This window comes from Protopterus annectens, chromosome 15.part0, assembly GCF_019279795.1.
Source record: "Protopterus annectens isolate FY-2018-M chromosome 15.part0, PAN1.0, whole genome shotgun sequence".
NCBI classification, from domain to species: domain Eukaryota; kingdom Metazoa; phylum Chordata; order Ceratodontiformes; family Protopteridae; genus Protopterus; species Protopterus annectens.
The window spans coordinates 493,164,614-493,192,166 of record NC_056749.1 but is presented as its reverse complement, the minus strand read 5'-3'; the positions used below and the strand labels follow the sequence as shown (position 1 = coordinate 493,192,166).

The following is a 27,553-nucleotide window of genomic DNA, read 5'->3' as shown; positions in this document are numbered from 1 at the left end:
CAAAGTAAAGTTGTGTACACTTACCATAAATGTAGATGTTCGAGTGTATTCACTGTTGCAGTCATTACATTTGGGTAATCTGCTGCAGGTTGCCCTCAGTCGGCCTGAATTCCAAAGTCTTGGGTCCTGCGTTAGTAGCTGTCTTCTCTTCCATGACGTCAGGTCGTCAGGGGTATAAAACATGCAGCCGACGCCATTTTCCTTAGTTTTTCTTGCCCCTGATGTCAGGTGCCCCCAAAAAGGTAGCAATATTATATGTATCTATATATACATGCATCAATATAAACTTTACCTTCATCTACAAGCAAATACACCACATAGGTTGTAGAAGATAGAGAGGGAAAGATAAACTGTAGAATGACAGAGGGATGGCAGGAGGGTAACCTGGACTGCAACAGTGAATACATGCGAACATCTACATTTATGGTAAGTGTACACAACTGTACTATGTTCTTTGTGTTTCACTGCTGCAGTCATTATACTTGGGTTGAATCCCAAAGCTGAGGTAGGGCGGCTGAGTCTAAATAGGAGTAGGAGTGGCTATGAGGCCCTGCAGAAATGCACAGTGGCAAAGCCTGCTCTGGATTTAGAGTAAAGAGGTAAGTGATAATACTTGGTAAAAGTGTGCACTGAACTCCAAGTTGCAGCCTCCAAAATTTCCTCGGTTGGTACTCCTCTGAGAAAGGCTGCTGAAGTGGCTGCTGCCCTAGTAGAATGTGGTCTAATATTCTTAGGCACTGCCTTGCCATGCTGTGCATAGCAAAAACGAATGCAGTGTCCTATCCATTTTGAAATGGTCTGCTTTGAGCTGGCCTTTCCTTCTGATCCTGCAGCATATGCCACAAACAGTTGCTCAGTTTTTCTGAAAGCTTTTTTGTCCAAGTAGAAGCGTAACTGCCTGTGTATGTCCAAAGAGTGCAGAAGTCTCTCCCCTTTATTCTAGGGATTTGGATAAAATGTTGGCAAATGAATGTTTGGTTAAGAGCCACACTGGATACTACCTTTGGCATAAATGTTGGGTTTGTCCTTAGAGAAACCCTGTCCGGATGAAAGATGATGAAAGGTTCCACTACCATTAATGCCTGTAACTCTGAGACTCTTCTTGCTGAAGTTATTGCTAAGAGCAGAACAGTTTTCCATGATAAGAATTTTATATCAGATGTATTGGCTGGCTCAAAAGGAGGCAGTGTGAGCTTTTCCAAGACAAAGTTGAGGTCCCATGTAGGAATCGGTGCTCTCCTTGGGGGTCTTATGTTTTTTGCCCCTCTGAGGTACTGTCTTAGCAGTGGATGTCAGAAAACAGGAGGTTCCGTATTGTAATGAGCTGAAATGGCAGAGGCATGGATCTTAATTGATGAGGATAGGCCTTCATCCAGCATCTCAGGTATTGTAAAATCTGAGGAATATTTGGCACAAGTGGTTCAAGTCCTTGTGCCTGGTTCCAAGCACAGAATCTCTTCCATTTTTCTGCATAAGATTTCCTGGTACTGGGCCTCCTGGCTTCCAAAATGACATTCATAACAGCTTTAGAGAGAGGTGTGTTCTGAGTGGCTATATTATTTGCCATGCAGTCAGGTTTAAGGTTCTGAGTTGGCTGTGCAGGATCTGATTGTTTTGTTGAGTCAGAAGATGGGGAATTTGAGGTGAAGTCCAGGCTGGGCCTTGAGACAAGCTCTTTAGGACTGGGTACCAGTGCTGGCGTGGCTAGTCTGGGGCAATCAGAATCATTTTTGGCTTCTCGTCTGACATTTAGGAGTACATTGGGAAGGAGAGGCAGTGGAGGAAAGGTATAAACTGTTAGGGTTTCCCAGCTGAATGATTGAGCATCCACCTTCCATGCTTGTGAGTGATAAGTCCTTGTGCAGAATCTCTGTAGCTGGCATTTGTGAGGGGAGACAAAAAGATCTATGTCTAGGCGTCCCCATTTCCTTGTTATCATGCTGAAGACTTGTGGAACTAGTTTCCACTCATGAGGGTCCATGAGGTTTCTGCTTAGTTAGTCTGCCAGAGTATTTTTCTTTCCTGGCAGAAACTGTGCCTGCAGATGTACTTGATGGGTCAGTGCTGTGTTCCACAAAGTCATGGTTTGTCTGCAGAGGGGGTAGGAATGTGTGCCCCCTTGCTTGTTTATGTACCACATAACTGTACTATGGTCCGTCTTTAGCAATAGTGGTCCTGGATGTAGTAGTTCCTTGAAGGCTGTTAGGGCATTCTGTACAGCTAGCATCTCTTTTTGATTGATATGAAGATGCATTTGGTCCGCGGGCCATTTGCTACATTTTCCTGCCATGTGTGGCCCCCCCCAGGCATAATCTGATGCATCTGTTGTTAGTGGCTGCCTGGCTGTGGGTAAAGTGAAAGGCTGTCCCTTGTTGTGGTGACAGGCCAGTGCCCACCATTGAAACTCCTGTTGCAGGCAGGGAATAAGAGTTATTATTGTTTCCAGGCTGTGGCAATGTTGAGTCCAAACAATTTTTAGATACCATTGTAGCTTCCTCATATACAGTCTTGCATATGGAATTAGCAGGATGCCATGAAGCCCAAAGCCTGCAGAATTTTTCTTGCAGGTAGCTGGGTCTTTGTTGCCATCATTTGAAAGTAATGAGTCAGTTGCCTTTGCTTGTCTGGCATGAGATAAGCCATCTGGGCAGTTGTATTTAAGCTTGCACCCAGGAATATTATCTCTTGAGAGGGCACTCGTTTTGATTTATTTTCGTTTACTGTGTACCCTAGGCAAATCAGTAATCTTTTTACAAACGCCAGATGCTTTAGAAGAATGTCCTTGCTCTCTGCTTGAATAAGGCAGTCGTCCAAGTAGGGAAATATTTTTTTGTCTGCAAAAAGCAATTACTGGTGCCAGGCATTTTGTGAAGACCCTGGATGCAGTAAATAAGCCAAAGGGCAGTGCAGAGAATTGGTAATGCATTGAACCAGCTATAAATCTGAGGTATCTTCTGAAGTTTGTCTGACTGGGACATGCAGGTTTGCCTCTTTGAGGTCCAAAGTAACTAGCCAAGCCTTCTTGCCCAGCATGGGTAGAAGTTGCTGCAGTGTCAACACTTTGAATTTTGGGACTTCCAGGAAAGTATTTAGAGTAGACAGGTCCAGTACTGGTCTCCAAGCGTTGTCCTTTCTGGGTACCAAGAAAAGTCTTGAATAAAATCCTTGCCCCTGCTCTTCCTGTGGCACTTTTTGAATAGCCCTCATGTCCATGAGAGCAGAAATTAGTTTTTGTGCCGCTGCCCATTGATTGTGTGGCATGTCTGGCATACCTTTTGGCCTTGGTAGGGTGTGAAAGTGGAACCTGTAACCCTGAGAAACAATATTCAGTACCCATTTGTCCTGGGTGATCATGTGCCAATTTTGAGAGAAAAATGCTAGTTTTCCCCCTAAGGGTGCTGTCAAAAGGTAAGGGCTTGGCATAGGTAGAGGAAAGTCATTGGGACTGTTTCCTATAAGTTTGCGATTTGTCTTCTCCGCCTTTGGGGGCAGAAGCACCCACTGTTTAAGTCTGTATGAGCCTTGGGGCTGAGATCTGTCTCTTGGGCATCTGTATCTGCCTCTTTGTGGCCTGACAATGGAAAGGACCAATTTTTTGAAGGTCAGTTCCTGCTAAATCTGGGTGGCTGAACCTGTAAGAAATCCTTTACTGTCTGCATTGACTTTGCTTTATCCTCTATTTTCTTTAACACCTCTTCTGCCTTAACACCAAACTAAGTATCATGCTGTAATGGAGCATCCAATAATTTTGCTTTAACATGATCAGGAAAACTTTGTTCTTTTAACCAAGCATGCCTTCGAATGACAGAACCTGTAACTGCAGCTCTGCAAGAAGCCTCTAATGAATCAAAACCACACTGCAAAGTATGCTTTCCCACTTGTTCAGCTGCATGCAATAAATCCCTTATTTCCTTATATTCAGGACATTCTGAGCTTGTAAGCATTTTCTGTTTTAACAAAGACATTAGGAATTGTTGATATTTTAGCATGTGAAACTGGCAGTTTAAAGCCCTTACAGCTAAAGTAGCAGAAGTGTAAATTTTTTCCCCCCATCTGTCCAGTGCTCTAGAATCCCTATTAGAGGGGACAGGGTTATTTGCAGTGGAAGCTTTGACCCCTTTGGGACCCTGAGAAATGGTTTCTGGGTCAGCAGCAGGGATTTTATAAAGAAATTTATGAGAATCTGGGACCCTGTAGTACCTATCTGGCTTGACTGGTACAGGGGGTAAAGAATCAGGAGACAAACTGGATTCAGAAAAAAACATCAACAATATCTAGTACAGGGGGGATAGCAAGGGGCCTGTTCTGAGGCAGTAAAACAAAGTCTCTGAGCCTTTTCTTGGATTCTAAATAATCCTGGCTCTCCCAATGGAAATGTTCCCTCATGGTGTGCAAGGCTTCCCCAAAGGAGTAATCCTCAGGAGGAGAGGCTGAAGGGATAGATTCTTCAGCGTCAGAGTCCTCATATGGAGGAAGAGAATATCCCTGTTCTGAAGAGGAGTCAGAGGAAACAGAAACCTGGTCAGAGGAGTCAGTCAGTGTCTTGCCTAGGCCTTTTATCAGGAGGGGGATGGGAACCCCTGATCAAAGTAATTAGGTCCTCAGCCATTTTAAGCATCTGTTTCTTTGGCACGGATGACTGCCCAGGAGAATGCTGTACTTGTTTCTTTGTCTTTAATTGTGTTTTAGACTTTGCCTTGGCTGCTGAAATGGTCTTGATAGTAAGCTGTGTAGGTCTGAAAAACACCTTCATTAGCCGATGCCTGCTCAGCTGCTCCGGACCCATCTGAGGGAATAGTTTCCGTAGGCCCAATACCTTGAGTTTCCAGAGGCCTAGTTGTCTCCACGTGGGAGTCGGAGGCGGCCTGTGGCTCTGAGGTAGCGGGTGTCAGGGGCTGCGAAAGCGCCTCACTGAGAACCGGCGACTGGCCTAGAAGAGGCTTCGTCGTCTGTTTTGGACCTCGGATGCCTGTCCTTTTCTTTGTCTTTGAGATTTTTATGAATTCCGATCGTTGGTTGTTCCAACGGCATTATATAGTTAAACCTTCGGTCAAAGTAATGTAAATCAAAATCAAACAGACGCTTAATAGTGCGTTGATTGAATCTAGCATAAAACAGACAACTAGCAACGTCGTGGTCAGGGCCTAGGCAAGGAATACAGTAAGAGTGAAAATCCTTAGGAGGTATTTGCTTCCCACAAGAAATACAATTGTTAACTTTTACTGACATCGGTCTGGAGCAAGAAAGAGTTTCCCCAATGGGGTACTTAGCTTTATTGAAGACTTCGGATCTGAAATTCAATTTCGAAAATCTCAGGAGTTGGCCGACCGGCACTTGCGAACTGCTTTTGCTTCGGGCACCGCGTGGCAAGACTGAAGAAAATGGCGTCGGCTGCATCTTATATACCCCTGGTGCACTGACGTCAGGGAAGAGGCGACAGCAACCAACGCTGGACCAGGACTTTGGAATTCAGGCTGACTGCGGGTAGCCTGCCAGCAAGATAACCCAAGTGTAATAACTGTAACAGTGAAACACGATGAACATCTGGATTTAAAGAGGAATCCATAAAAACGTTCTACAACTTCCAACACGGGAGGAATAGTCAAAGGCTTGTGCTCTAGGAGGTCAAGGAACTCCCCCTAACAATCTATTTTGATTGTGGGTATTCTTAGGCCTCCTACTAGAAATGTTCCCTCATGGCATGGAGAGTTTCCCCAAAAGTGATGTCCTGAGATGATGAATCAGAAGCCAGATTCTCTTCAGAATCTGGATCTTCAAAGGAAGTAAGGAAGGGTCCCTCTTCAAAGAGACTCCTGGTCAAAATCTCATCAGAATCAAAAGGATGAGAAGGTACTTCTGGGGTAGGATCCCTTTTCCCTGGGGAAGACTCAAAAAGGGGATACCCAGATCTTACTATAGAAATAAGGTCTTCAGCTAACCTCACCAAGTCTTGCTGATATCCCTGTTCATGGAAGTCGGCAGGCCTAGGCAAAGGGCCTGTAGTAGTACCCTTCAAGGTAGCTCTGGCCTTTCTGGATGAATAAGCCAGCGATGTAGGCCGACGCCGCAAAGGAGAGCCAGCGGTGTAAGTGCTTGGCAGAAGCAGAGGTCTGCTGAGCGACTCCAGACCCAACCGATGAACTGAAAGTCAAGGTCTGTGTAGAAGATAAGGGACCAGATGGCATGTCAGACTCTGGAGAGGTCTCTACAGAAGCCTGCACCACCATCTCAGTTGCAGAAGGGAGCTGCAAAAGCACCTCGTCTTCTTCAGTGACTACAATCCTTGTGGAACTGGCTGATGGATAAAGATTGTTGCCCAAGGCTCTAAGCTTGGGTTTTTCTCCTTATCCTTCCAATGCTTAGGGAACTCAACCTTGGGGTGACCGACGGATGCCAGACATTGTGAAGTGGACTGGAGACTAAAGTCCTAGCCAAGACCTCTCCCTATGCATAATAGTCCTAGAGTTTAAAAGGGTGTAGAAACGATGATTCAGAATGTCGTTATCAGGGCTAGACAGGTAACACACGGGGAATGAAAGTCTTGGTGTGGGATTTGCTTACCACAGAGGAGACCATTGTTAACCTTATCTGACATATGTAAAAACAAGAAACAAGTTTCACAACGGGTACTTAGCTTTCAAACAACTTCTCCCTGGTGCAGAATGACTGACGCACTGAAATACTGCTTTGGGTTCTGACCGCAAGAAAAGACTGATTATGGCACCAGCTGGCTCCCTATATACCCAAACATACTGATGTCAGATAGGACACTGGCCAGCCTGAGGAGGAGGGAGATTTTTTTACTCTGGTAGTTGGACCACCCAAGAGCTTTCATGGTAGGAAATCCCCTAACTCAAGACTGCAACACAAACACGAAGAACATCAAAGGGATGGGCTTCTTGTATTTGATTAGAATGGATCCACCATAGAATTTCTGCAAGCTTGCATTATTTTGACTTGACTGGATAATGGTTGTTGGAGAACAGACCATTGAGATGCAATTGTCCATTGAAGGATTCTCATATAGTACCTTGCCAGAGGAACCAGAGCGATTGCTACTGACATGGATCTCAGTGTTTGGAGTATCAAATGTGCTGAAAGAGAAGTACTCTGGGAGAGGATTGAGGATCCTTAATTACTGGCCCGGGGTTGAGAGGCCATCACATAAATATGTGATGGACTTTCTATCCTGGGCAAGTAATCAAGTAGCCTCAATCCTTACCACTGATACTGGTGAGAGACTGTCACTAAGAACAGGAATGGGTTTACATGGTATTTCAAATCCAGCACTTTGCATCAAGCACAATTTCCCCCAAGAGCACACAGGGAACCCGCTCCAGACCTGGGACTGGACACACTCCCTCTCCAAATACCAAACAATACTCACCTTTGAGCACTGTGTCCCAGTTCGAAATAGCTGACACCTCCTGGGAAAGGCTGGCATAGATCTACTAGCTGTGCCCCCTTCTGTCCAGACAATAAGGTAATTATGCTGTGACCAGTCAACTACTCTCAGGCTCTTACAAGGGAATCCAATTATATTGAGTAAAATCAGTAGTAATATACATGGTAGAGTACAGCCAAAGCAGCCAGTCTTTTAGGAGTGGTCAAAGCATCACTAAAACACAAGTACTCTCAAGATGTTAAAAATATTCTTTAAAAGACCAGCCACAATGAAAGGTATAAAAATATTTAATAATAACTATAAAGTAGAATACATGAGAACACTAAATATCCAAGTACAATAAAACATGAGTTGCAATCACTGGAGAAACAAAAACATAGTCTGACAGATTCAAACAGATGCAGAAAAAATACTCAACTAATCTCACAGTATTTCCAGACTGTCTAAAGGATAACTATTCCCTGGCTAACTTAATTAATACAGCATGGCAAGATTAAATGCTGAGATGCTTACTTCCACAAGGCAAGGTGATGAGCTTCTAATAGAATGAACTGAACAACTCAACTGACTGTGATAACTGTCATAGATCTTTTTATACATCAGGTTCCAAAGAAAACAAAAACTGCTGTGAGAGTTCCATCCTCTCAATGCCAGTTATAGAATGACATCACATTTGATCACCCGACTCTGGTACAATACACATTCAGAGGTTTGCTAACATATGTTGCAATATTTGAAAATTATAGACAAATATCAAACACTTCTACTCTTCCCTTCCAGAATTCACTGTTTAAACAATTTAAATAAGTTATAACAACATTATTGATACATTTCTAATACAAGCATCTACACAAGTCAGTGTGATAGTCAAATGACAATTTACAAAACTCCAGCTAGCTAGGCTGGCATGTTACACATGCAGTGCCCTATTCTCTCTGGCACAGATGGCAATACACTCAACAAACTTTTTGCCTTAGAACTAAACTGTTTGAATTTGAGATAGAGGAACAGAACCTATCTGAGTGACCATATTAGAACGGAGCACTGTTAAATTCCAGAGTCTGAGTTGATATTTGCTGTAACTGACAGAAATCTTCAGATAAGGGCACAATTGGAGTCAGTCAGTCCCATGCTTGAATTAGCTGATGCCTGGTCAAAATGATCAGGAGCCAGTTGTTTAGATATGGAAACAATGAATCCCTGCAGTCTCAAGTGAGCTGCAACTACTGCCATGCAGTTGCTAAACAACCTGGGGGCTGAGGTGAGACTAAAGGGCAGTGCTCTGAAGTGGTAATGACTCTCCACGCCAGAAGCGTACATCTTCTGGACTGTCCATTCATTTTGATGTGATAAGTAAGCATCCTGAAGATCTACTGAGCACATCCAATCGTCTTTGAGCAGAAATGGCAGAATGGACTGACCTGGGACCATCTGGAACTTTGTATACCTTATTGATTGATTTAGTTTGCTGAGATTCAACATTAGTCTCCAGTCTCCTGCCGTTTTTGCATTAAAAAAAAAGAATCTTGAATAAGTTGTGGACTCCTTCTGGTCTGTGGGACCTCTTGGATGACTCTTGGGACCTCTTGGATGACTCTAGGAGCTTGTTTATTTCTAGTATTTTGGCTTCCCTCTGACTGGGTAGAACATTGGGGATTCTGTTTGATACTTGCATGGCTGGATGGGAAAATGGCATTATATAATCTCTGGAAATTATCCTCTGCACCCATGAATCTTTTGTGATTTCTAGCCAGGCTCTCTGGTGCAGGAATAAACAATCCCCAACTGCCTAAACAGAGGGACAGTCTGGCCTCCGTTCAGGAGCACTGACAAGATCTGTCAGAGAAGGTATTCCTAGATCCCTGATTGTGTGGACTACCTCTGCTGCAGGGACAGCATCTTCCACAGGGGTTCCCCCCCTGCCCCTGGGGGAACTATCACCATGTGGATCTTGGAAGGGACCCTGGGATTTTTTGAACCAGATTATCTGTCCGCTACATTACTTCCTAGAAAAGGTCAATTGAGGGGTCGAAAAATGTATACCCACAGCAGGCAGGGTTTTCCCTTCCTGCTTATACCTAAAGAGTGTTGCTCTGGAGCCAATTAAGGAGGTTCTGTCAAACGCAGAATTGGCAAAAGATCTGAAGGTTTCCACATAATCACACAAGTGCATCCAAGCATGTCTCCTGAAGGAAATGCCTGAACCCACTGCCCGTGAGGTACCTTCAGCTGCATGAGAGATGAGGTTCATGGACGAATGTGAAATAGACTGAAAGGTAGCCAGCTGCAAGGAAATAGTCTCTGCCTCAGAGAATATGATTTCAGAGAGGGATTTGGAAATTTCTTTAATCAAATCCCTCTGGAATCTTGTAAAATGTGCCAAATAATTCAGTGACCCAAGGTCGAAGTTTGCTGAAGCACAAACATGCTTCCTGAACTTGTCCAGCTCCCTAGACTCCCTGTTAGGGGGTGGACAGAGGAACTTTGTTCTGCCAGTTCCTTCTTGGTGGCCACCGCTATGACCATGGCATTAATGGGTTTTCCTTTACTCCAGTGCGGTCTATCCTCAGGTGGTGGCAGTATCCTATCTGGTCTCTTATGGATTGGGTCAGTCATGTCAGGCTCCTTCTACACCCATCTAGAGACTAAATCAATGAGCAGAGTCAACCAGGAAGTAGACAGATCAGCTCCAATGGCCTCCAGGAACACAGAATCCTCTTGGAAAGGGTTATTGGGGGATCAACCACCCCTTTGTTTTAGGAGTTCTAAGATGTCTCCAAATGTGACCTCATTGAGTGGTGATCTGTGGGACTCTTCCCTTTCAAAGTCAATGTCCTCAATGACAAACTCATGTGGAGTGTCTCACCTTTTGCACTTCCTCTTTCAGGGAACCTCCTTGGTGAGATGTTCAGGGGAAGTATGGGAAGAGATTACCCTATACCCTGTAGGGTGGTCTGGTCACTGGTTTGGGCTGGCTGTCCCAGTGGAACAAATGACCGAGGCTCTGGATAAGGGTCTTGAATGGTGCCACGAAGATTGTGCCAAAAAGGATGGGAGCAGAGAAGCGATCAGATCTGGCAATAACTGAGGCAAATGGATCCATGGTGATTTATGGGATCTAGATTTCAGATCCAAAGCTGTCGGAGCCAACTTTTTAACTTGCTTAAGAGGAAGCTCTGATAACCGAGACAAAACAGCAGACGTTTGACCTGGAGAGCTGTTACGACATTTTTTGTGCAAGAATCTTATGTCTAAATTGTTGGGGGGGGGGGTTTGAGCCCTAGACACTGGAGATGCAGGTTTAGAGGGCAGCAAGCCCCTAAAAATTCACTTATTTCAGTCTACTAAAGCACTGATATTAAACCCTTTACAAATAACACAGTAGGAGTCCAGGTGAGTAGATCCTAATGCAATACACACACTTTGAATGTGCATCTGAGTTTGGTATTTTGTGGCCACACACTTTTTAAAACTCTTACGATTTGTCAGACATAAAACAGAAACAAGTAACAAATATACATTTTTTTTTTTTAAACAGACAGGAAAAAGAAATTACTGACTATGGTATGCAAAAGGAAGACTACTAAAATGTATTATACTGGTACTGAATACCAGCAGTGGTATTGAATAATATCCTTAATAGTAAGAGAGAAAAATGGTGAAATCGTAGAAGTAGAATTAAAAGGAGGAAAAAGAGCAAGAGATACAAAAATTATTAGAATTATAGAGAAAGGTAGCTAATTCACAAAAACTGCTAAAGCTCACGAGAGTTCAGAGACCATGTCCAAATGCTAAGGTGACAAACGAGATCTAATGTATAAAAAACAAAACAATGTTCTGTGCCTCACCAAAGTCCAGTCAAATAAACCATAGTAAATATCCAAAAACAAATAAGACTGGACACTGCTCGAATACCAACTCCTTCTGTTTATTAAAAATAGACATACAAGTGATGAGCGCTTTCGGGCCTTTGCCCTTCATCAGATAAAGCATCTCCCAAAACCAAACATTTTAAAACAAATACAAACCAATAGAAAATCAGTAAAAATCAGTAAAAAAAACGCCTGTTCTTAAGGGCGGGTCTCATAGGAATGACTTCATTAAGCCCAGGACTCCTGTGTGCCATTAACTCAATTATCCATTTAGATTCAACTAGCTCTGTTAACTGTTTAATGTCTCCCCCCTCTTTTGTTCAACTTCACATTCACTATCATTTTAAACTTGAAGCTATGTGTAGGATGAGCTACCAAGTGTCTATATAATGCATTGCGTGTGTCTCCATTTCTAATCTAAGAGAGGTGCTGCAAGACCCTAACTTTAAACATACAGTTGTTCTTGCCCACACAAAAACTTGTGCAGGATTGACACTCAGCCAAATAAACCACATCAGTGGTTCTACAAGTTGCTCTCCCTTTCAAATCAAACAACCTTCCAGTCACTGGATGTACAAAAACACCCCTACTATCTACATAAGCACACGCCTTGCATAGCCCACATGGAAAAGTGCCCTGTTTAGTGATGGCCAGATTATCCATACTGGTCTTTGTCTTATCCCTACAAAGTAAATCTTTCAAGTTTTTATTTCTTTTATATCTAAAAACCGGTTTATCACCTAGCATACCCTTCAAACTTACATCACTAGTCAAAATGTTCCAATTCCCTCTGATCAGTGCACAAACATCACCTATATTACTGCCATAAGTTAGTGTCAACCTAGAATCATGTCCAATGGCCCTGTCATGTTGTGAGCTTATGCATGTATCAACGGTTCTCAGCCATGGTTTATACCTATCCTTCCTATAATTTCTGCCAAACTCCATCCTGTTGTTCACCAATTTCCTATCATAACCCCTGGTATGAAAACAGTCCTTCAGGGTCCCCAACTCTTGCTCGAAGCATGCATCATCATTGCTGATTCTAGAAATCCTAGCAACCTGTCCCTGCACTATATTAGGAAATATGTGTCGAGGGTGCATGCTATCAAAAGAAAGCAAGGTATTCTTCCAGCAGTCTTTTCTATACAAACTGGATGAAAAGCCATTTTCTGTCAACTGTACCCTGACATCCAAAAAGTCAATCTGTGTGCGTGAGCTGTTCACCGTGAACCTCAAAAATGATGTGGTGGTATGTAGGTAGGAGACGAAATCAGCTAAAGAGTTATCGTCCCCATCCCAAAGAATAAAAATATCGTCCACAAAACGCTTATACATCTTGATATGACCTTTCCATGACATATTATTCAATACCATACTCCTCTCCCAGAAGGACAAAACAAGATTAGCATAGGTGTTGGCACAGGGGGTGCCCATGACTATCCCCTGTGCCTGCCTATATGCTTGATTCACACCTATAAAGACATTATTATTCAGTACCAAACCAAGCAAACCTCCTATGGTATCTATCTTCAGTGTAGTGACGCCTAACTCCTGCAAAAGTTCAGAAATGGCTCGTATCCCATAATCATTGCCTATGACAGTAAACAGGCTCTGAATGTCCATAGTTACCATAAGTAAACCACCATCAAACTGATCCAATTCATAGGCCCCTAGGTATTTCAAAAAGTGGCCTGTATCTAAAAGCACACTATCCAATCTGACTAGGTATGGCCTTAACTTCGTCTCCAACCAAATCGAAATGTTTTCTGTCACCCAACCTCTACCAGACACTATGGGTCTGAGAGGTGGGTCAGTTTCTGATTTATGTATTCTTGGTAGAGCTTTGAATATAGGTGTCACTGGCTTCTCTATCATAAGGAATTTAAACAAATCTTCACTAATCAATTTACTATCCAAAAACAGCCGTAAATTGTTGTGTACTCTATCTATAATCCCTTTCACACCTAAAGGATTAATTGGGGTATACGTATCAACATTCTGTAACAATCCTAACAACTTACTTTCATACCAGGAGGTGTCCAGTATCACTACAGCACCCCCCTTGTCAGCCATTTTGATAGTGATATCTGCATTATTCCCAAGATCATATAGAGCTTGTCTCTGTGTGGGACTCAGATTATAAAATCTACCGTGTGTCCCCTCCTGAAAATAGCACATCAGATCTTGTTCACAAGCATTAATGAATAAATTCATAGCTGGTGAGAAAGGGGGGACAAAACCGCTAGGCTGCCTTAGCATGGTAATACTTGGGTTATCCCCTCCAAAAATCTGTTTCAAGACTAAGCTATGACAAAAAACCATAAGGTCCATAATGATGTCATTATATACACAGGCCCTACTGGGCACAAATGTCAGCCCTTTATTTAAAACAAAACACTCATCTTCAGATAAACTGTAAGATGAAAGGTTAAAAACAATACCAGTATCTTGCTTAACAGTCAGTGCAGCAGCTTCCTCCTCTTGTTGTACGCCCTGTCCTCGCTGCGGGAACGATTCCATACCCCTTTCTTCTTGACAGGTGCCGGCAGTCTGTCCAAAAAATTCAAACGACCCTGTGTGTCTTTCGGTCTGGCACCAGTCCTGTAATCACTCGGATCACAAACCAACACCTCAGACACAAAACCAGTATCCGTCGAAACAGTGGCACAAGATGGTGCCTTAGTGCCCTCGATGATGGAACTCACGGCGGGGATAGGATCTCCCCGTGTTGAAACTTGTGGAATAGCTTCATAACTGCTGACCCCTCCTTGCTGGAAATGGAAGCATCATCACCCAAAGAAATAGCCTTGGACACATCGTGGGACACCGTTTGTGTGTGAAACCCCGGTACTTGCATCTCCGTGCTCACAATGCTGGTGCCGGTATCTCCCACAGCCACGGGAGCACTAATGGAATCAGTGGAGGCAACAAGAACCCCATCCGTACACACTGAAGTGGCGCGAGTACTTCCATGTGCCGCAACTGCCGTGGTGGGACCTATATCGCCTCCGGCTTCTGAAGATGATGTCATCGAGCGTCCACTTCGTTGAATAGCAGCACCATTGTATGAACCAGGTCCCCTTCTATCTTCCTGCGACGATAAAGGAGTTCTTGATTTGGACCAAACAAAGATGTTCCCTTGTTGGAAGTCATGATGGTCCCTTTTCAACTTGCCCAATTTCTGGGTCCGAATCTTCTCCTCCTCTTCCACTAAGGAAGCATGCAGTTGTTTCAAACGTTGTAGACTCCTGGTGTCTGTGAACTCAGACGCAAATCTGCATTGCAGCTGTCCCACTTCCTGCTTGAGGGTCACTGGTTTGGGCTGGCTGTCCCAGTGGAACAAATGACTGAGGCTCTGGATAAGGGTCTTGAATGGTGCCACGAAGATTGTGCCAAAAAGGATGGGAGCAGAGAAGCGATCAGATCTGGCAATAACTGAGGCAAATGGATCCATGGTGATTTATGGGATCTAGATTTCAGATCCAAAGCTGTCGGAGCCAACTTTTTAACTTGCTTAAGAGGAAGCTCTGATAACTGAGACAAAACAGCAGACGTTTGACCTGGAGAGCTGTTACGACATTTTTTGTGCAAGAATCTTATGTATAAATTGTTGGGGGGGGGGGTTTGAGCCCTAGACACTGGAGATGCAGGTTTAGAGGGCAGCAAGCCCCTAAAAATTCACTTATTTCAGTCTACTAAAGCACTGGTATTAAACCCTTTACAAATAACACAGTAGGAGTCCAGGTGAGTAGATCCTAATGCAATACACACACTTTGAATGTGCATCTGAGTTTGGTATTTTGTGGCCACACACTTTTTAAAACTCTTACGATTTGTCAGACATAAAACAGAAACAAGTAACAAATATACATTTTTTTTTTTTTTTTTTTTTAAACAGACAGGAAAAAGAAATTACTGACTATGGTATGCAAAAGGAAGACTAATAAAATGTATTATACTGGTACTGAATACCAGCAGTGGTATTGAATAATATCCTTAATAGTAAAAGAGAAAAATGGTGAAATCGTAGAAGTAGAATTAAAAGGAGGAAAAAGAGCAAGAGATACAAAAATTATTAGAATTATAGAGAAAGGTAGCTAATTCACAAAAACTGCTAAAGCTCACGAGAGTTCAGAGACCATGTCCAAATGCTAAGGTGACAAACGAGATCTAATGTATGTAAGGTGACTGGGACATAAAGGGTAAAATGAAGAGCTTGAGTGTTTCATTGTCTACAATCTGGAAATATCTGCCAAGTTGAATCTGAGGATCGGATCCGAACTCAGCAGTTGAGGAATGAATGAAAATGACATCAGATCATTTGCTTACACCCGCTTGTTTTGTTTCTTGGCAAAACTGGATGAGCAACAGACAAAAAACCCTTGGATAATTTACAGAAAGAGGACTGAAAATTCTGGGAGATTCATACCCTTTATAACCATACCCCTCTCATCACATTTTTTTTTTTGCTAACATCTGCAACAGAAGGATCAAAAGCTAAATCTCCATCAGAACATGAATTTAAAATGTCATTTTTTACATCGTCTTGAAAGTTTTGAGAATGCACCCAGGCAAATCTCAACACAGTATCAGTAGCAACAGCCCCAGATGTAGTACCTATAGCATTATAAACACACCAAGAGCAGTGATCTTAGAAGTAGAAGTAATCTACACAAAGCAGTTTTTTTTCCCCAAAGAGAACTTATCTGCACAGCAAAGGAACAATACAGGCCAACCATCAGTCGTTTGAAGCCCGGAGAGGGGTGGTCTTCTTTGGTGTCAGGAAAGCTCTGAAGGGCTTGGTGCCCAAACCTGTCCTTTTAGTCAGTTCATCTCAAGCTAATAGTTTGGGTGCGTGCTAAGGTGGCAAACGAGATCTGATGTATGTAAGGTGACTGGGACATTAAGGGTAAAGGGAGGAGCTCGTGAGTTTCAGTGTTTACAATCGGGAGGAAGCTGCCGAGTCGGACTTGAGGATTGGAGTTGAACCCAACAGGTAAGGAATAAATGAAGATTTGGAAGCTGGTCAACTCTCAAATCCTATGCAGAATATAACCAATATACAGCTTAGGCTACCCCAGCAGTGATTTAGTATGAACATGCAATGTTAACACTTTACCACTGTAAATACAATGGCATAAGCCTCCAGATACAGTGGATTATAGGACAGATACATTTTTACAATATCAATGCCATACAATATTTTTAAAGTGGCAAGGACTATACTACAGATTCACAACACACAAAAAACTAAGCATGCTTACTTTATATATTGCACACTTTCTAAAGTATGTGGCAAGGCTGTTGGCCACAAATGTTTTAGACCCTCAGATCGCAATACACTCGACCTATTATTACTTTAAATTACTCCATAACACTTAAGTGTTTGAAGCAGCTGGGAACAAGACACTAAGATTTATTCATTTCTCTCAGAAAATCGGTGAATACATTAAAAGATTCAAATTAACTACACAAGCAAGGGAACTGCTCCTTCTTAATGTTCTAAATTTTCAAACTGTACCACAACATACAGGGAATACTCAGATATACTGCAATTTCAGAATTAGTACATATTCCTCCATGCAGATTTAAATTACTACTGTCCCAAGAATCACAGTTATGATCCTTGGACTTTCAAAGAGCATCCTAATTGAAGTTGGAGGAATGCTCAATGCGCAGCTCCATGTAAAAACTATAAGTGTAAGGGCTGCTTAGAACCCTGAACATTTTCAGGATCAAGAGACAACCAAACACTTGACATAAGTAGGGTTGGTTGGACAGAAGATGCAGACAATGCTTCAGTAATCTTAGAGAAGGGTCTAATAAATGGAAGATTTAGAGGAAAAACATGGCCCAACAGAAATCTTTCTTTGAACTCTTCCATACTTTTCAGTGATGAAAGGATGAGAAATATCAATGGGAGCCCCTGGCACCTAAAGTAGTTCTTCAATAATGACAGTCATCTGCTTTTGCCTTTTTAATCAAAATATCGACCTGCATCTTTTTAAGTCACTTCATTTATACAGCAGTAAACTTGACAACACTATTATCGTGCTTAGTGCGGAAACCAAGAACACAGCAGTTCTGTTAAATGGAGTTATACAGTTGATGTAATTGACACATCCTGAAGTATCAAAGTTGCAAGAGAAAAGAATTACAAAAGCTTTAAAAAAAAAAAAAAAAGGGTAAAAAAATCATTTTATTATATTGTGCTGTCAGGAAATAGACTAAAACATCTGATGTTGGTAAAGCAATCTGGAATAAAGTAAAGAAGAGACTGCCAAGTTGGCCTCATCTCCTACTGACTTAAGTCCTCAAACATATATTCATGCTTAAACAGCTTCTCAAATAAGATCACAGGACAGAAGGTAGATTTACAAAGACACTTAGATTTTTTATTTTTTTTTACCGAGACCACACCTACTTGTGAAAAGCAGTGATTCTTTTTAAAGTAGACAAGACCTGATATGCATCGTCTTCATCCGGTTCTTCTCCCTGATTAAACAAACAGAACAAAAAAAAGTTACTCAAGACCTGAATAAAGGTACTGCAAAACACAGACAAGTTTCCACTTCCCGTGCTCTAATGCTTACAAGTCAATGCTCTTATAAATGGAATCTATCGTGCTTGGTGACATTCAACAGAAAACTGCTGTTTTTTCTTGGTTGCTCTTATAAAATACCTTTGTGTAGATTACCTACCATAAATGTAGATGTTCCATTACCTTCACTGTTGCAGTAATTCCTGTTCAGAAGCACGAAGTCAGCCCAAATTACCATACACAAACCTTCTCCCATGGGTGAGAGGACATCCCTCCTTCAAGGAGGATGCTCGGACTGCAAAAGATTAGTCAGGGACAGCCTTAGGTTTAGTGCCCCTAACCAGAGTCTTACACTCTCCACAGAAGGCAGGAGCACAACTTGCTCAGTAGTGTCCCCAGACTGAAATAGGGGAACTTAAGAGAGGGGACCCAACTGGAGTGGGATGGAAGAAGGGTCCTAAGGTGAAAAAGGTATCCAAACTCAACTCCAATTTAGATATCAGAAGGGGACAGGAGGGAAGGAATTTGTTCTGCAACACCAAAAATAACCAAACACCCACAGTTAAGTATCTACACAACTGCAGTATGTTCATCATAATTCATTGTTGCAGTAATTACTTGAGAAGATTCCCAAACCTAAAGAGAGGGATGCATGTATATAGGTAGGGCCAAATCCCTATAAAATGGCGAGGCAAATCCTACCCTGGCCCTAGAAGCAACTACTAGGCTGTAACACTTTCAGAACGTATGTCTTGAGGACCAGGTTAGGTAGGCACTCCCTCTAAAGGAAGGCAAAAGAAGCAGCTATTGCCCTAGTTAAGTGTGAAATGATTCTTGCCTGCCTGCTTGCTTCTCGAGATGTTTGTAAGTGAAGGCAATGCATCTGGCAATCCACTTCGAAATTTATAATTTCTTTTTGTTAAGTGGTCACGGTCATTCTTTAACTTTTACAAATGCTACAGACAACCAATCAGATCTCCTGTGTACTTTAGTCACATCCACTTAGAAATCGGAGTTGTTTGTGCAAATTCAGTGAGTGCAGTGTTCTTTCGCCCTTGTTTAGGGGACTGGGAAAGGAAAAAGGGAGGTTAATGGATTAATTTAGCAAAAACTCAAGACTCCACTTTTAGAATAAAGGTGAAATAACTAGTAGGGAGTCAAACCTTGTGTTTAGGGAAAAATAAGGAATGGTTCCCTACACACAAGGGCTTGGAGTTCAGAGATTCTCTTAGCAGAAGATGGGCCTTAATGGAAGTAAATTGCTGGAAAAAAGAAGTTATGTACTCACCATAACGTTCCATCTGAGTAAGTAACTTCATTTGTCAGCAACCTGTGGGTATCGGACCATCCTGGATCCGAGCCGGCAGCTTTCCAAGCTAGAGATCTGAGCTCCAAGCTCCTCCCCCTTACCCATAATACTCTGATACCTCCCTCCAGTCCTCAGATCGAGTTTGCCCAATTACCAGACAATACCAAGACAAACAATACCTGAACGTCCTAACCTGATGCATACCAGGACTGAATTATTCCATCATTCAGGTCACAAAAGCCAGGTTAGGGGGAAGGAGGGGGGATTGGTTGCTGACAAATAAAGTTACCTACTCAGATGGAATGTTATGGTGAGTACATAACTTCTTTATCTGAAGTAGTTAACTTTATTTGATCAGCAACCTGTGGGACAGAGTCCCCAGCTACCAAAAAACTTGTGAGGTCCTCAAGGAAGAAAATTCCAGAGCACTACAGAGCCAAAGGCCGCCCTCCCTCTGGATATCAGATCTAATTTATAATGCGAAATAAAGGTATGAGAAGCCCAAGTAGCCACAGAGCAGATGTCATCCAAGGGAACTCTTGACCAAAACGCAGCAGAGGTAGCCATAGAACGGGTAGAATGAGCATGAACCCCCTAAGGGCTCCGGGCGACCAGAAATTTTGTATGTGAGCAAAATGTAGTGAGATATCCATCTAGCTAGAGTCACCTTCATTACTGGTTTACCCAAGAATGGCTTAGCAAAGGAAACAAGGAGCTGCTCCGACTTGCGAGAGGCAGCTGTTCTGTGCAAGTAAAAGCACAACTGTCTATGCACATCTAATGAATGCAGTCTGTACTCCCCCTTGTTCTGATAGTTAGGGAAGAAAACAGGCAGATTAATGGATTGGTTGATGTTAGCCTCGGAAGCCACTTTAGGTAAGAAGGAAGGATTAGACCTGAGAGATTCTCTGCCCTTATGGAAGACAAGATACGGGGGTTTAGTACACAGGGCCTGAAGCTCAGATACCCTTCTAGCTGAGGTAATTGAAATTACGAAGGCAGTTTTCCAAGGCAAGAACTTTAAGTCAACCGAAGCTGCAGGCTCAAAGGATGGACCAGTTAGAGCCTGAAGGACTAAGGTTAAGTCCCATGGAGGAACCGCATTCTTGACAGGAGGTCTTAAGATCTTAGTTGAAGTTAAAGGACCAAGAATGTCCCCGATGTGGAAGTGGGAAATGGCCGCCATTTGAACCTTCACAGTAGAAGAACTGGCCCCTTGATGGAAAACGTGAGACAGAAATTCAAGTACTGCTGGAATGGGAGCTGTAAAAGGGTCCAAATTCCTATGCCAGGCCCAGATGGAAAAACGTTTCCATTTACTGTTGTAGACCTTCCTGGTAGAAGGCTTATGCGCAGCCACCAGGATGGATTTAACTGCGGACGAGATACCGGGAGTCCTAGCCACTAACGGAATTGGATCAGGAGTTTTCAATCCTGAAGGATGAGAGTTGAGATCCGGAATGCGATCCAAGATCCAAAGAGAAGCTATGAGATGAGACTATAGGTACGGGAACCAGGTTTGATGAGGCCAGAATGGGGCTATGAGGATAACCTTGCTCCCCAACCGACAAACTTTCTGTAACAATTTTGTCATTAACGGGAGAGGAGGATAAGCATAAAGAAGACCGGATGGCCAAACATGAACTAGAGCGTCTCTGGGGCTCTCCCCCGGTTGGGGAATTAGAGCGAAAAACTCGCTGCACTTTACGTTCGAAGGCGATGAGAAGAGATCGCAGCAAGGTTGACCCCATTTGAGGAAGATGTGTTTCACTACTAAGGGGTTCAGAGACCACTCCTAAGGCGAGAGGATAGTTCGAATCAGCTTGTCCGCTAAAATGTTGGACCGACCCGGAATGTGCGTTGCTAGCAGAAAACGGTTGGTGCATATCGCCCACTCCCAAACTCTCATTGCCTCTTGGCAAAAAGGGTAAGACCTGGTCCCCCCCGTTTGTTGATGTACCAGACCACTGACATGTCTGTCTGAAGTGCAGTAGCCCCCGGAGAAAGAAGGGCATGGAGAGCTTGCAATGCTAGAAGCACTGCCCTCATCTCCGGAACATTGATATGCAGAATGGTCTCTGAGTCCACGTGCCTTGGACAGTCCTGCCCATGCAATGCCCCCCCCCCACCTCAGGCAAGAAGCGTCCATGGTCACCGTGGCTTGGGGTTGAGGCATCAAAAACGGCCACCCTTCCCGAAGCTCTCGGGAATGGAGCTACCAAAGTAGGGAGTCCCTTCAGACTCTGCTGAGGGGAATCGGGGAGTCCAACGGATGTGGAAGGATGGACCACTGGACCTGTAAGGTCCACTGAAGAACCGTCATGTTCAAGCGGGCTAGGGGTAAAAGGTTGATAGCTGCTGCCACGGACCCTAGGGCTCTCGGAACTAATTCCGCTGGTGGGGCCGGAGATCGTAGAAGTGCTAAGATGTGAAGTCTGTCTGGTGTCAAGAAGGCCTTGGACTGAAGTGTGTCTATTCTGGCTCCTATGAAGTCCAGGACCTGAGCAGGTTGAAGGGACGATTTTTTGTAATTTATAGCGATCCCCAACTGGTGGGCCAAGAGCAGGAAGCAATCCCTGGCTGAGCATAGTAGATGCCTGGTGGGAGCGGCGAGGAGCCAGTCGTCCAGGTAAGGAAAGACCTGTATTCCCTGTAGCCTCAAGTGGGCCGCTACAACTGCCATGACCTTGGTGAACACCCTGGGGGCTGTGGTGAGGCCAAAAGGGAGGACCCTGAACTGATAATGACTGGCCCCCAACTGAAAGCAGAGAAACCTCCTGGATCGCCTGTCCATGAGAATGTGGTAGTACGCATCCTTGAGGTCTATGGAGCACATCCAGTCGTTCTCCTGCAGAAGGGGGAGAATACATTGAAGAGTGACCATCCGGAATTTCTCTTTGGCAATGAACAGGTTCAATGCAGACAGGTCGGAAAATGGTCTTAATTTTGGCACCAAAAAGAACCTGGAGTAATTGCCCAACCCGGACTGGCCTGGGGGGATGTGCTGGATGGCTCTTTTTCTTAGCAGCTTCTTTACTTCTAAAGCCGCTGCCTCCCTCTGACTGGGTGGAACATCGGGGAGGCGCCTAAACTGAGGGGGAAGATTTATGAAGGGGATAGAGTAACCTCTTTATATTATTCGGAGCACCCAGCGATCTGTCGTAATGGACTCCCAATGTGCTAGGTGTTCCGAGAAATGCCCCCCCCGACTGCTTCCAGAGAGGAGCAGTCGGGCAACCCCTCAGGTGTGCTGCGCGGGTTGGTCGGGAAAAGGTTCCCTCGACCCGAAATTCTTCTGGTCCGGAGTCCACCTTGTCCTCCCCTGCCTCTGAAGGCCGAAGGGTCCTGAGCGTAACGGGACTGCTGAGATTTCTGGAACCACATCTTCTTTTGTCCTCTCTGGTTCCTGGAAAAGGACCTTTGAGGAGCCGAGAAGCGTCTTCCCATCTTTCTCGCTCTGGAGCAGCATTATCTCGGACGGTATTGCCAAACAGCGTAGAACTGTCAAAGAGAGCGTTCGCGAAGGACGACTTGAAGGGTTCCGCAAAGTCAGAGCCAAGCGTAATGCCATAAGGTGATGCCTGCTCTGCTGGCTCTAGCTGCCCCCTCCGTGGCATGGGAGAGAAAACGCATAGATGTGTTGTATATCGATTTTAGAATGGCCATGTGAGCCGAGAAAGTTAGTTTGTCCTCAGCCGACATGGACTCCGGGGGAGACCCAGCATACTCTTTTACTAGATCCCGCTGAAGCCTAGTCACGTGTGCCAAGTAATTCAGCGCCCTTATGGAAAAGGTGGCTGAAGCAAACATCCGCTTTCTGATGCGATCCATCGTCAGACTCCTTGTCCGGAGAATGGACCGAGGAACTATCCTGCCCCAAAGTTCCTTCTTGGTGGCAGCCGCCACCACCATGGCATGTACAGGGGAACCTTTACTCCACCCTGCCTTGTCTGTCGGGGGACTAAGGATCTTATCTGGTTTCCTGGGGATTGGCTCTACAGTGTCCGGCTCCTTCCACGCCCTGGTAGTAATTAGGTCTACCAGGGGGTCGGACGGAGGGGACACCCAAGAGGTAGACGAGCCTGCATCAAACGCCTCCAGAAACACTGCCTCATCCGAGGAAGGTTTCTGGGCTGACCACCCCCCTCTAATGCACAGCATCTCCATAATGTCTCCAAAGGAGACATCCTCGGAGGGGGGTGACCTGGGGGAACCTTCTCCTTCCTCCAAGTCAGTGTCTTTCCGTGAGGGACTCGGGGGAGTCCAAGTGCCTCCTCTTACACTTTCGTTTGTGAGGGACCTCCTCGGCGGTACTGCCCAAGGAGGGCTCACCAAAGGGTCATGCTCCTCTACAGGAACTAGCTGGGGCGTAGACGCAGGCTGTCCCTGGGGCCGGATGATGGAAGACAGGCCCATCTGCGAGGGAATGGCGGGAGGATCCGCAGCACGAGCCGGGGACCTCGAATCCCTCGAGAGGGCCCTCTCCAACATGTCAAAAGCCGAAGGTGAACCACTCTCCCTGGGATCCAAGAGCAGCCCCCTCAGATCTGACGTGTGGATCTGCGCGGGAGCCGAAGCGATCGGACCCGAAAGGGAAGTGTGCTTCGACCTCATCGGAACCGAAGACACCCCCCCCCTCCGGATCTGAGGCTCGGCTCACGGCCCTGAAAGATCGGATCCAAAAAAGGACCCGATAAACTCGAAGGTAAGGCCGGCGTCGAAGTAGCGATTACTATCGGTGCCGACTCCCTGGCTCCGAGGCTACGCGGATCCAATGGCTCCGAAACCCGATAATGGATCAGAGAAGGGGCAAAGAAGGGGGCTGAACCCCCCCCCCGAGGGGGGGGGGGAGCACTCCCATCTGCATCTGGGCCTGAAGGAAGCGACGCATCATCCGGTCCATGTCCGCATCAGAACGGCTTCTCACAGACCTAAAAGAGGCCACCGTGGCTGGCCGGGAAGGCCGCCTCGACTACCTCGAAGGTGGCCAGGGCTCCTCCTCTGGCGAGAAATGTGGGGAACGGAGCAGAGGGAGGGGGGGGACCCGGGGAACCTTCAAGGGAGAATAGAGCTGCTAAGCCAGCAGGGCCAAGGGGGCTGAGTCGACCTGCCACTTGTGGCTCCTATGCCTCTCCCTGTCTTTGTCTCTTTCTCCCTCTCTCTATCTCTCTTCTCTTTCTTTCTAGGGTCCCTCTCTCCCTGGGACACAGTGGAAGGTTGAGTCCCAGCCAGGGGAGCAGGAACCGTTAGCATAACAGCCGCCACTGGCATAACTGAGGGAGAGGAGGAAGAAGTAGAATCTGCGGGTAAAAGGCCCGCTAAGATTAACTTGTTCCTCCTGTATCTCAGAGCCCGGGGGTTAAAGGCAGAACATATCTGGCAGCCTGATGTCAAATGTGCAACCCCCAGGCAAAGAACGCACTGAGTGTGACCATCGGCTGGGGACAGCTTATGGCCACACTCAGAGCATTTAGAAAAGATAGCCTTAGGGCCTTCGGCCATGTCTACCACAATCACACTCCCTAACACACAGATAAGGGGAAGGGAAATACACTAAAGTTAAATTAAACTAAACTAGTCTAAGGGTCAATTATCACACACACTTTTTTTAAACTTGGGAAAAAGATAGAGAAAATTCCTATCCTTATCTTACCTAATCGTAAGAAGCTCATCACTCGTGCTTATAGAAGCCACGGCAAATGAGATCTGAGGACTGGAGGGAGGTAGCAGAGTATTATGGGTAAGGGGGAGGAGCTTGGAGCTCGGTTCAATAGTTTGGAAAGCTGCCGGCTTGGATCCAGGATGGATCAGATACCCGCAGGTTGCTGATCAAATGAAGTTAACTACTTTAGATCTATACTTAGTCTGCAGAGGCAGTATGACTGAAGTGGGGTAGAATAAGCTTGTCCACAACAAAACTAATGGATCCCAAGAAGGAGCTGCAGCCCTACTCACTGGTTTCAAATTAATAATTCCTCATGGTTTGATGAGAGAATATGGGATGGTGAAAAACATATTCAACAATACCCACGTAGCACATATTTCACAAAGTCAGTGTGCCACACAGTCACAGGCCTTAAGGCTAAACAACACACCTAATACACTTGTAATAGGTGACTATTGTCAGACACACTGATGTCCCACTCACTAGACTGAACAAGGAGAAGGTCACTGTAAGCTGCCTGTTGGGTGCCAGGATCCGCCACAACACAAGCACTCAGGTCACTCCAAAGCAAGTACAAATATGACTCCGTCAATGTCCATGCTGGTGTGAATGACCTGAGACGTACCTCCCTGGACTACATGAAAAGAGACAGAGGAGCTCTCTGATCATGTAGCACAGGCCAGTATGACCCTGACCTTGAGCTGCATCTTGCCCTCACCAAGAATGATGCCACAGTATAAAGACAAAATGATCAATTTTAACAATTGGCTAAAGTATTGGTGTCATTCAAAGGGGATCCAGTGCCTGACAGCCTGGGATGACATGCTCGACAAGCCACGTTGCTTGCACCCGTCATCTCTGGGCTTTCGAATACTGGCTAAGGCTCTTGCCACTCCCATAGTGCCTTTTTAAGTCAAAGCTCAAAATACAAACCCACCTCCATAGACAACACAAGGAAAAAAAAACTAAGGGTAATGCTGCTCAACGCCATAAGTCTAAACCTCAAGATGCACGCACTCGAGGCTCTCCTCAGTATGGAGAATATCGATATCTATGCAGTAACAAAAACCTGGTTCAAGGCTCCTGAGAGCACCCCAGCACTACCAGGTTTATACCTCATACCATGCTTTTCGGCCCCAAAACTCGGACCGAATCACAAAAGGAGGGGTAGTATCCATATTCATCAAAGATACCCACACTTCCAGGTTAGTGGCACTGCAAGAAGCATCGGAGACCACCCATGTGCAACTAACAGTGGGCAAAACTGCCTTTCAGTTTGTAGCCTGCTACAGACCACCCTCCCAAACTCAGGAGCCCCACTCGTCTTTCCTGAGAACACTGGAGAATATGAAGATCTCTCCAAACACCATAATACTGGGTGACTTCAACTACCCAAACATTGACTGGGAAAACTACTCAAGCCCCAACATCCTATCCCAACGGTTCTTCGAATTGATAAACTCAAATGCTATGGAACAACTGGTCACCACTCCCTCAAGAGGGGACAACATATTGGACCTGGTCATCACCAACATGGGGACTCTATGTTCCACACCAGAGGTAAACCCCTCATTGGTAAGATCAAACCATAAATTAATCTCACTAGACATCCATATCTTGTCCCCACCTCCAGTCAAGGAAACCACAGTGAAACATTTCTCAAAAGCAAACTTCACACTTCTCAAAACCGAGGTGGAATCCTTCAAAGCTCCCGGGCCAGTGGAAAATACTGCCCAAACTGCAAAATCCTTTACAAACGCATTCTATGGACACCTACAGGAATGCATGGATTGTGCTATCCCAAATAAAACCAAGACTCACTCCTCCAAAGGCAGGGGACCTGTCTGGTGGACCCCGGCCATAAATAAGCTATACAACAGAAGGAGGAAGCTACTACATGATAGAGCAAAATCCCAACAAGGGAAGGCATCTCTGATCAGTACTAGCAAGAAACTACGATCCCTCATAAAATCATCTAAGGCCAGCTTCGAAAGAAAAATTGCACAAGACACTAAAGAAAATCACAAGGCTTTCTTTAGTTATGTCAGGAATCTGGGTGGCAACTCCCAGATATGCTCTGAGTTAGTGCAAAATGACAAAAAATACACTGAACCCACAGACATTGCCAACATCCTGGCAGACAGGTTCAGTGCAAACCCCCCCTTCCCCCCCAAAGGAGCAAATATCTATCCCAACAGAATGTAGCCTCCCTGACATCACAGATGCACAGGTGAAAGCTGCCCTCTCAAAAGCAAAAAACACAGGATCAATGGGACCGGACGGTGTCCTGGGCTGCGTCTTACACGAGCTCCAAGAAGAACTGAACCCTCACATAAAGTCACTGTTCAATCTCAGCCCTACTACAGGATATGTACCCAAAGAATGGCGTACAGCAACAGTGGTCCCGCTCCACAAAGTTGGTGCCACAACGGACCCCGGTAACTATCGCTCCATAAGCCTGACTAGTCTGGTCTGCAAAGTTATGGAGAGTATCATCATGGAACTCAAACAAAGACATAGGGAACGTCCAGACACTGGATCCTACCCAATTCGGCTTTGTTAAGGGCAGATCTTGCCTCTTAAACCTAGTTGACTTCTTTGAAACAGTTACTAAGGCCATAGATGAAGGGAAGGTAGTCCACACAGCCTACCTGGACCTCGCAAATGCCTTTGACACAATACCCCACTCGGGCATCATAAATAAGCTCACCAGCTTAAATATCAACCCCTATGTCACAAGATGGGTTGCAAATTGGCT

At 44.9% G+C, this 27,553-nt stretch overlaps 1 protein-coding gene across 2 annotated transcripts in view; it reads right to left on the bottom strand.

Annotated features, from left to right (window-relative positions):
* Positions 1-27,553, bottom strand: part of STAG2 (stromal antigen 2) — a 3,222,550-nt gene that overhangs the window by 859,419 nt on the left and 2,335,578 nt on the right. For both annotated transcript variants that reach the window (XM_044057319.1, XM_044057321.1), the window contains exon 19: positions 17,705-17,775. In XM_044057319.1, coding sequence (XP_043913254.1) covers positions 17,705-17,775 — 71 coding nt within the window. The remainder of the gene's footprint in view (positions 1-17,704; positions 17,776-27,553) is intronic.